General features: G+C 35.3%; 1 protein-coding gene across 1 annotated transcript; it reads left to right on the top strand.

The window, feature by feature from the left end:
• The first annotated feature begins 3,289 nt into the window (after positions 1-3,289).
• Positions 3,290-9,507, top strand: Hmgs (hydroxymethylglutaryl-CoA synthase). The gene is made up of 10 exons (XM_090179797.1): positions 3,290-3,409; positions 3,474-3,572; positions 3,645-4,132; positions 4,213-4,338; positions 4,407-4,571; positions 4,632-4,785; positions 5,478-5,648; positions 5,719-5,951; positions 6,025-6,173; positions 7,139-9,507. Exons 3-10 carry the CDS (start codon positions 3,682-3,684, stop codon positions 7,193-7,195), a joined length of 1,506 nt encoding a protein of 501 aa, XP_090035923.1. The 5' UTR covers positions 3,290-3,409; positions 3,474-3,572; positions 3,645-3,681; the 3' UTR covers positions 7,196-9,507.
• Positions 9,508-9,680: the final 173 nt, after the last annotated feature.

Genomic DNA, 9,680 nt, shown 5'->3' with positions numbered 1-9,680 from the left:
TAAGCACTAGTCAGGGGCGTCCTGGTAATTAATATGGGGGAGGGAGGTGGCTCCCAAAAAGGTTTGTTAAGTTGAAACATTGAGTCCGACTAGGAAAACTGAAAATTTTTATGCCCATTTTTAAGTTCGAAGAATTTTTTCGACAAGTGAATTGGAAAAATTGGGAATTTTAGGAGGCGCTTTTCGGAAATTTTAGGTGGCGCTTCAGAAATTTTACAGGTGGCTCAAGCGCCACCTAAAACCCCCTAGCGACGCCACTGCCGAGCAGAGATAGGCAAAAACCAATTTTCAGAGCTCAAACTCCTCTCTTTAGAGTCAGATGTTGGAGCTCGCACTCGCACTCTTCTCTTTTGTTGGCGGAAGCTTCAGCTCGCGCTCGCACTCTTCTCTTTATATGGCGGAAGCTTGAGCTCGCGCTCTTCTCTTTATATGGCGGAAGCTTGAGCTCGCGCTCGCGCTCTTCTCTGTTTTGGCGGAAGCTTGAGCTCGCGCTCGCGCTCTTATCTTTTTTGGCGGAAGATTAAGCTCGCGCTCGCTCTCTTCTCTTTATATATCCGAAAGTGGAGCTCGCGCTCGCGCTCTTCTCTTTTTTCATCCGAGAGTGGCGCTGGCGCTCAAAAATAGCTCTCCCACTCTTTTGAGCTGAGAGTGCGCCCATCTCTGCACGTGACCCAGTGTGTCAGAATTTATAGCCCGGTGTATCTAGTAACAGAGACCATACCACCGGAGGCCTATCATCATAGTGCCCTACGCCAGCGTCCCCCTAGCCCGGACAGGTGACAGATCAAGGCGAACTGGCGTCAAGCTCGGCCGTAGGCGGCAGCATTCTAGCATGGATTAAATAACCTTACAGGGATAGTTCTCTCTAATACATTTTACTATACTACGAGTTGTAGATGTTTGTTTCAAACAAGGCTGCCAGATATTTTTGACGTCCCCTCAATTTTACCCCTTTACCGATACAAATCCGGAACAAGATTTCTTGACACGTCGCCATCTCGCGGCGGCTTTTGGCGAATTTAATCTTTTTCCAACGGTTGATTTAAATACATTTGAAAAATTTAAATTGAAATATTCAATCGTGGTCAGTACCTCAGTGGCTCTGGAGCCTCCTGGTTAAATGTGGGAAATAAATAAGTACTGTAAGCGAATTTTTTCATATTGTTTTTAAGACATTTATGTATATCACCTAATTTTTCGTTAAATTGTTTATAGGCTTTCAAACTGTAAACAAGTTTTCAATAGATAGGCCTTGGCCTACAAAAATAATAATTTCATCAATCGCGATTGCACCCCCTTGGTAAAATCGAGACTTCCGGTCGTTGACAAATCTGGCCACCAGGGTACGTCTGGAGCAAATATTGTACCCCAGAGAACTATCCCTGTAAGGTTATTTAATCCATGATTCTAGTTACCTATGAGATTTCTATGGTTTTAAAAAAAGATTTGATTTAAATTTATACTGGAATAATAATAGCACAAATTTATTTAAATTAAATTAAATTAAATTTAAATATTTATTGTAATTAAATTTAAAGCAAGTATCGGCTCCGACTCGTTTCTAATGTCGCTCAATAGAGCTGGGGCACGTCAAAATTCTAAGAATTCTTCCCTTGATAGTGAGAATTCTCACTTCTCAAAATTTTGACGGTCCTTCTCACAGGAGGTGACGTAATCTCTTCTCACAGGAGGTGACGTAATCTCTTCTCACAGGAGGTGACGTAATCTCTTCTCACGAGTTCTCTTGAGAAAAGTGAGAATGCCTCCGAGCATTCTCACCATTGAGTTGGGAATATTAATCTAGCGGTCCAATCGAAACGTCGGATTTCAGTATTTCGCGAAACAAGTTTTTAAAAATAAGAATACTGTCGTCTGCTCCCATCGGCGTCCCAAATGACGAGAAAACGTTATCATTCTACCCGTGGCGCCGTCTATCTCTCAATGATTCGTTCAAAAAAGACGCGTTTTCAAGCAAAAAGATTTTTTTCTTCAAAATAATGGATGGCGCCACGGGTCATATGATAACGTTTGCTCGTCATTTTAGAGCAGACGGCACATTCGTATTTTTCAAAAACTTGTTTCGCGGGGAGCAGATTTGATTGGATCTCTAGATTAATATTCCCAACTCAATGATTCTCACTTGGTCAAATTACAAATAAAAATGGCAGCTAATATTCTAATAAGTTTACTTGCAAATAAACATTATGATATTTTGTGGACGAAAATTAATTTCAGAGAATATAGAATGGTTAGTTAATTTCCTACGAAACCTTTCCTTTCAAATTAAAAATAAAATCTTTCCTTCCTTCATATATTGTCGTGAAATCGTCTAAAAATAATATTTATTGTCAAAGGCTTAGTTTACTAAGTTCGTGGGATTATCGTAACTTCGTAAGCCGCCATCTTTAGAAGAGTCTTTTTACATTTGACGCATTTTAGCGAATTCTCACGGGGAGAAAATTCTCACGAAGAACTCTTCTCAAGAGAAGAACTCCTTCTCAGAATTTTGACGCGGCCCTGATGTCAACGAAAATAAAATCTAAACAAGTTAGACAAGCCACGATGGGTTTTGAAATCGGATCCCTCATTTAGTATTGGCTATAGTATCTTTTAATTAGTTTCTGAAAGAGCTGAGACTTGCTTTAAATTAAATTTAATTAATTCATGTTAATAGGAGATGATGCTCTAAAAGTGGCATCCTTGAATTCGGTGTAGAAGGAACTTCTCTACTATCTATAATTAGTCTTCCATTTACCGAAAATCTTATCACCTTTTTAAGATTATAAGTTAACGGAAACAATAACCCATTAGAGTTGAAACCTTCATTGAAAAGTGATTATAACTATTATTACCTCGAGCTCTTAACTACTTTTTTTATTAACGTTAAGGGTATTATTATAAAATAAAAAAGGGGGTAATTTATCTCTGTGTATATCCAAAAGTGTTTTTATCTATCCACTTTTGGTAGGCCTATATCATATAATTCTAATAATAATGTTTTTCGCGGTCTATCTTTTGAATATATCCGCCGCTTGTAGCGTTGTAATCGTAGCTGTATATCCTAGGTTTTAAGTTGGCTTTGTTACGAAATATTTTCTGAAACTCCCATTAGTATAATGTGGTTTACCGATTGTCATTAATTAATATAATCATTTCACTATGGGATTTTCCTTTTAGAAGGCAGATGGTGCTATATTCATTATTTTTCCTTTTATAGGGCAGCTGCACCGTTTTTTTAAAGGGAAATTCTGCTCCGCAATCGACATAGCGGTATTCATCAAAGGGCAATCTTGAAACTCCGCTTGTTATCGCTGCGGGTGGCGTCGTACGGGGTGACGTGATTTTCACTTCCGAGTTCACATTCGAACCGAAATATTTATCGTGGAACCGGTCGGTCCTTGACTTCTTGGTACGCATCTTAAAGAAAAAGCCGCGTGGACTCTTCTCAGAGTTCTCTTTTTTCTTCCCTTTAGGGTGTAAACCAACTTACCAATCTCCGATTTGAAAGATTTGTTTTGAAGGCTTTATTTTGTTCTTGATCCAACTGAGATTACGGGGAAAATTTGTCCCTAGTAAGTAATTTAATTTTAATGTTAATAATTTTTTTGTTTTATTGAATTAATTGAACTCAATATTAATATCAGGTAAATCGAGTGAAGAATTGGTGGCATTTGAAAAGCCATGCCTACATCTCGTGCTTCGGGTGGTAGTAATAGTCATTGGCCAGACGATGTTGGTATTTTGGCCCTTGAAGTGTATTTTCCATCTTATTACCTTGATCAAAGTGAGCTCGAAAAGTTTGATGGTGTTTCCGAAGGGAAGTACACTATTGGTTTGGGACAGTTAGGGATGGGTTTCTGTACCGACGCCGAAGACATTCATTCACTGTGTTTAACTGTTGTACAAAAATTGGTTCAAAATACCAAAATTGGGTACAAAGACATTGGTAGGCTCGAAGTGGGAACTGAAACCATTATTGACAAGTCCAAAAGCGTGAAAACTGTTCTGATGCAACTGTTTGATGAATGTGGTAACTCTGATGTTGAAGGTATTGACACAACCAACGCGTGTTACGGAGGCACAGCAGCCCTTCTGAATGCAGTTTCTTGGATCGAGTCCAGCTCTTGGGATGGTGAGTAATTGTTATTATGGTCATCTAAAAGACTTAACCACTAAATGCTTAAAATTTAAAAACAATGCGAAATATTTTAGGCCGTTACGCCCTTGTTGTTGCTGCGGATATTGCAATTTACGCCTCTGGAAATGCTCGACCAACTGGTGGATGTGGTGCTGTAGCAATGCTGATTGGACCTAATGCGCCCCTAGTGTTTGATAGAGGTATTTATCAAATTTGTACATTTATTTTTACGTGAATTTATTTTACATAATAATTTTATTATATGTAGGAGTACGTGCCAGTTACATGACACACGTGTACGATTTCTATAAACCCAATTTAAGTTCAGAATACCCAACCGTAGATGGAAAATTGTCTGTTTCCTGTTATTTCAGAGCCTTAGATAAATGCTACGAAGGGTATAGGAGAAAAGCTTCCGCTGTTTTTGGAAAAGGTATGATGCTCTTCGTTTTGACTTGTGGGTTTGAGTGGTAATAATAAGTAAATTTTGTAGAAAATATTTCATTGGAGGATTTTGACGCCATTCTCTTTCATACGCCTTATTGCAAACTGGTCCAGAAATCTCTCGCCCGCCTCTTACTCTCTGATTTGCTTAGTGATCCCAAACCCAATATGGAAATTAAATACAAAGGATTGCAAAATTACAGGTGCGCACTCTTTGTCTTACTTACACTATGTTAATTCGATAAAACATAATAGCAAAGTTTGAATTTAATTTATTAAATTTAAATTACACTTTTGAACGTAATTGAATAGTCAAAATAGCTGGGCGGTAATTTGAAGGTTATTTATTGTTTATCCTGTGGAATTTCGTTCTAAATATAATAAAATCTGTTTTAAGTAAAAATAAATAATTAAATTGTTGTTACCTGCTTCTACATATTAGTTATCAGTGGCGTAACCAGAAATCCTTCAAACTATGCCAAATACCTGTGAGGGGTCGAGAAGGGGGAGAAATTTTAGTACAGCCAAAGGTACATTCAAGGGAGGATTAGGATATGGAAACCCTCCCCTTGTCTTCGCCATTGTTAGCTATGAAAAATGAAATAATTTAATAGTTTTTTCCCTGACTTCCCTTTTTTATGTTATAGTTTCCATTGTCCTTCTAAACTAGAAAACTCCTTTTATTTTCCTCATATGCATCCAGATAATTTCGCAATGTTTTTTCAGTTGCTTAGTGTTTACACCTAGCGTATCTGAACGTAATGGTGTAGGTGTAGTTTTGACAACGAGGAAATTGATGTATCATTATAATAGTTATGGTTTAAAATTTTAATACTATATTTATCTAATCAAAGAGTGGGTAACATAATTTTTTTATTTATTTTTTTATAAACAGGGAAGTAACGCTGGAAGGAACATATTACGATAGGGATCTAGAGAAACAGTTAATGTCTGCCAGCAACAATATTTTCTTGAAGAAAACAAAACCGAGCCTCACTGTAGCCACAAATGTGGGGAATACCTACACCGCCTCGCTTTACACCTGTTTGGCATCTTACATAGCTAGGTATAGAAATTATTCAACATCAATTTTATGTTAAGAAAACTGACATTTTTCATTTTATTCTCAAAATTAGCGAACTTGATAGTGATTTATCAGGTCGTCGAATCGGTTTATTTTCGTATGGCTCAGGTAGCGCTGCTACACTATTTTCCCTAAGAATTATCGAACACTCTACTGGAAAATTTAACTTACAAAAAATTAAAAAGTCTGTGGCTGATTTGGTGACGAGATTGGAATCTAGATCTAAAATATCTCCGCAAAAATTCACGGAAATCCTCAAATTGAGGGAAGAAACTCATCATCTAGGTTTGTATTCATTGTAATTAATAACATTTGGGAAATATCTTTTTATTTCAATTATTTTAAAACGCTATTACAGCTCCTTATCAACCACAAGGCAGTCACAATGACTTATTTCCAGGAACGTGGTATTTGGTATCAATTGACGAAATGCATCGTAGGAAATACAACAAGGTACCGGGCCTGGAGATGAATGGAAACGGAAGCTGTTCAGTTCATTCAAAGAAGGTATGCTTATAATATTTGTTCTGTATTGTGGTTGACCAATGAGCTTTGCTTATATGTTACAGGGAGGCGGGGGAGGGCTCTATAGAAATCCGCTTTTAAAGAAATTTTATTTTTAAGAAAAGTCACAATTTTAAAAAATATTTTAAATTTTCTAGATTTTCCCCTAATGTTTTCTTAATTTTCATTATTAAACTTTTTAATCTTTATACAGCGAACGCTATCGATTTGATTTTAATTAAATTTAATTATATTATAAGTGGGGTGGCGGAGTGGTTAGCACTTTCGCCTCGCACCAAGAGCAGCCTGGTTTGATCCCAGTTTGTGGCACTAGGTGAAAACTCGGAACTACTCCTGCGTTGAGTTTGCAAGTTCTCTCCCCACTGGTTTAAGGAGTTTTATGCTGAGCTCTTCGGTTTCCCCTTCCATAAAAACTTGTTGAGGTTAATGGTAATAGTTAGTGTAGGGAGCTGTTGGCTCGCGTGGCATGAAGGGCTTGCCACCACCCTCCTACGCAGTGTAACCTGGCCACCTGAATTAATGGCTTTAAAAGTCGCTTGATGACTTAGGCCTGAGGTGGTGACTTGGGTATTAGCCTAGCTGATTATTATTATTACAATAGTTTAATCATATGAGAGCGTTTAATAATTGAAATAATTTCCCCTTTCCTATACTTCAGGGATAAACTATTAATTTTTTATGTGTAGTGTATATAATTTAAATATTAATATTACTATTTTTAAATAATGTGTTAAAAATTAAAGGGAGGTATTAATTATTAATTAAGTGGTGCATGAGTCTTTGTTATGAGGGAATATCGATTAAATAGATTTTTTGTTACGCAATTTTTGAATGGGTCCTTAAAAGTAGTGATAAAAATTTCCTGCATTTGAAAACTTTCCTCTTACCATATTCTTACATTACTGTGTTGCATAAATGTTGTTCAACAATGAAGATAATTTAAATAGATGAACCACCACTCTGTTGAACGAGTCTCGTCGACTAATGGTTCTCTAGTTGCCTGATCTCTGTTATGCGCATCTTCTTATAATATCTCAGCTTTTGCCAGTATCAAAAAGAACATTGCCGAAGAGTCCTTTCTTGCAGGATTCTCAAAACTTCTTGCAGGATTCTCAAAACTTCTTGCAGGATCCTCAAAACTTCTTGCAGGATTCTCAAAACTTCTTGCGTGATGACTACACACAAATGAAAATATTAATTTCAAGATAGGATTTGGTACATTGGGCTATCTTTTCTCAGTTTGAGTCTGTGCTGGCAGAAGCTAAACTAGGAAATCATTTTTGTTTAGTAAAAAGTGGTTTGGACAAAAATCAAATGCAGGGTTCTACAAAATGGAAATTCAATTTGGAATGCATTTTCAATGCGTGTTTCCATTTGTAATGTGATATGCTATAATCGTGCGATTTTAAAATTATGATATATATAAATATATTTGCGTTATCAGTATTTAAAAGCTCGTTTGAATAGGGAATATTCTGCTAATATTGGTAACCGCAATAGCTCATGATCAAGAATATCCAAGTTATAACCCGTTTATTACGCTTTTTCCACTATTTCAGACCTTAAAAAATAACTTTTAGAGTGCCCTAACAGCTTTTAGAGAAAACTTGTAACGTCAAAGGAATTCAGGCACAAAGGAAATAGCTTGCAAGTTTTTTGTGATAATAATATCATGAAAATAGTCACCAAGTAGGTTATTTTATAGAAATTGGGGTATCTTCTTCTCTTCTTGATCATGAACTTATGACAGCAACCATGATAAGTGAGATTATAGACGCGCATTTTTTCAACATGCATTTAACGAACAATTAAATAATAAACAGCCAATTAAACTTAAAATACATTGCATTGATCACAAAATGCCTTTCCACATTCAAATAATATACAAATAAATTAAAACATCACCTTCGAATATTACGCAGTTTTGAAAATATCAATAATTCAAAGACTTTTGAACATTTTATGGCTTTGACATACCACAAAAAAATTTAAGGTGAATATTTGCTAAAGAGTAAGATTTGTAGATTGGCAAAGCTTTTATTTTGGCATTTGTTGTTTTCAAATTCCTTCCTAAAGTATCGAAGGAAAAATAACTCTACGGGGAAATATGAGGGAATTTGTTGAGTTTTTATTAATCGGGGTACGATTTACAGTTTTGCTCAATGTTGAAATCGAAATGGGGCGAAAGAACTTTGGTTTTTTTAGAGAAATTCCTATTTACATTTATTAGTATTTATCCATTCCTACATTATTTATTAGTTTATATATTATCCAGTGAATTTACGAAGCAAAATGAGGGGCATTGTTGGTGCAATGAAAGTAAGGAAATAATCCTGCTAAATTATTTGCGAAAGGGATAATTGGTTATAGTCCCCAATGCCCTAGTATATATATAAAGTTAAATTAAGCAATGTTTTCTATAAAATTATATAATAGTTATTTGTTTGTAATCAGGTGTTTTTATTATAATAGAATTTTGATTTTCTTAAAAAGGAGTTTTTATTGATTTTACATTGTCATTTTAATTCTGAGGGATTTCATTTTCATTAGTGGTAGTAAAATTGAGCGGTTGATAACAGGTTAAGGTAATTACCAAACTCGCCATAAAACCAAATGACGCTGATAAGAAACATTGACCTTGAAACAAAATTGCCAAAGTGATGGAAGTGGCAGGGTCAGTGGTAGTTCGTAGGCCGCCCAACCGACGTTTTCAGTGTGCAATTGTTTGTCATAACCTATTATACACAGTTTGTGCAATTAAAGTCTTTGGTGATAAAGAATTTTTTCAGAAGTTTCGTACTTGTTAAGAAATAAATTTTCCGGGTTGGGTGAATTATCGAATACCTTATCGGTTAACCGAATTTTTCCGAGAATTTGTTTATCATTTGACATTTCATTAATAAAATCCGTTGGTTAAGAAATTAAGGAAAATCTTTATTTGTCTACCAATTTACCGATAAGAGAATATTGAAATAACCTTTAAGGGATATTTACCGATTAACCGAATTAAATTTCGATTTAAAAAAAAAATAATTTGTATGCGGCGAAAATTAAAATTTCTGAAAATAAATTCATTTTGTACCAAAGATTTCCAAATTAAACTGTTAATAAGAGTTTAACATACGTTGATCGTATAGAAAATTAATATTTAATTCTTGACTTAAAAAAACGAGTCTTTAAAGACCCAACGATTTGATATAGCTATGAAGAAAATATCCTCAAATGATTGTGTATAGGTATTTTCTAATTATAAATGAAAAAGTAATATTGGTTTGTTTCCCTGTGTATAATCCTCATTAAAAAAATATATTTTTTAGATATACTCTTTTGAATGTTATTTTTCTTGTAAAGTTGCAATGCGATGTTTACACGAACCTTCATAATATCGGCTGAATTCTCCCCCCGCGAAAAAAAATGGTATCCAAAAGTAATATTAAGTATTTTGCGAAACAAGCGGTTTTGTTTAAAAAACAATCCCGGAAATTTATT

The sequence above is a fragment of the Leiobunum rupestre genome, chromosome 6 (assembly GCF_980474605.1).
Source record: "Leiobunum rupestre chromosome 6, qqLeiRupe1.1.hap1, whole genome shotgun sequence".
Taxonomy (NCBI): Eukaryota; Metazoa; Arthropoda; class Arachnida; order Opiliones; family Sclerosomatidae; genus Leiobunum; species Leiobunum rupestre.
This window is presented reverse-complemented; position numbering and strand designations above follow the sequence as displayed.

What these genes read in the sequence shown, in the direction of transcription:
- Hmgs (XM_090179797.1), top strand. Translation starts at nt 3,682, where the DNA reads ATGCCTACATCTCGTGCTTCGGGTGGTAGTAATAGTCATTGGCCAGAC. An exon ending in AAAGGATTGCAAAATTACAG is followed by an intron (nt 4,786 to 5,477) that starts GTGCGCACTCTT and finishes TTTTATAAACAG; the next exon opens with GGAAGTAACGCTGGAAGGAA. An exon ending in TTGGCATCTTACATAGCTAG is followed by an intron (nt 5,649 to 5,718) that starts GTATAGAAATTA and finishes TCTCAAAATTAG; the next exon opens with CGAACTTGATAGTGATTTAT.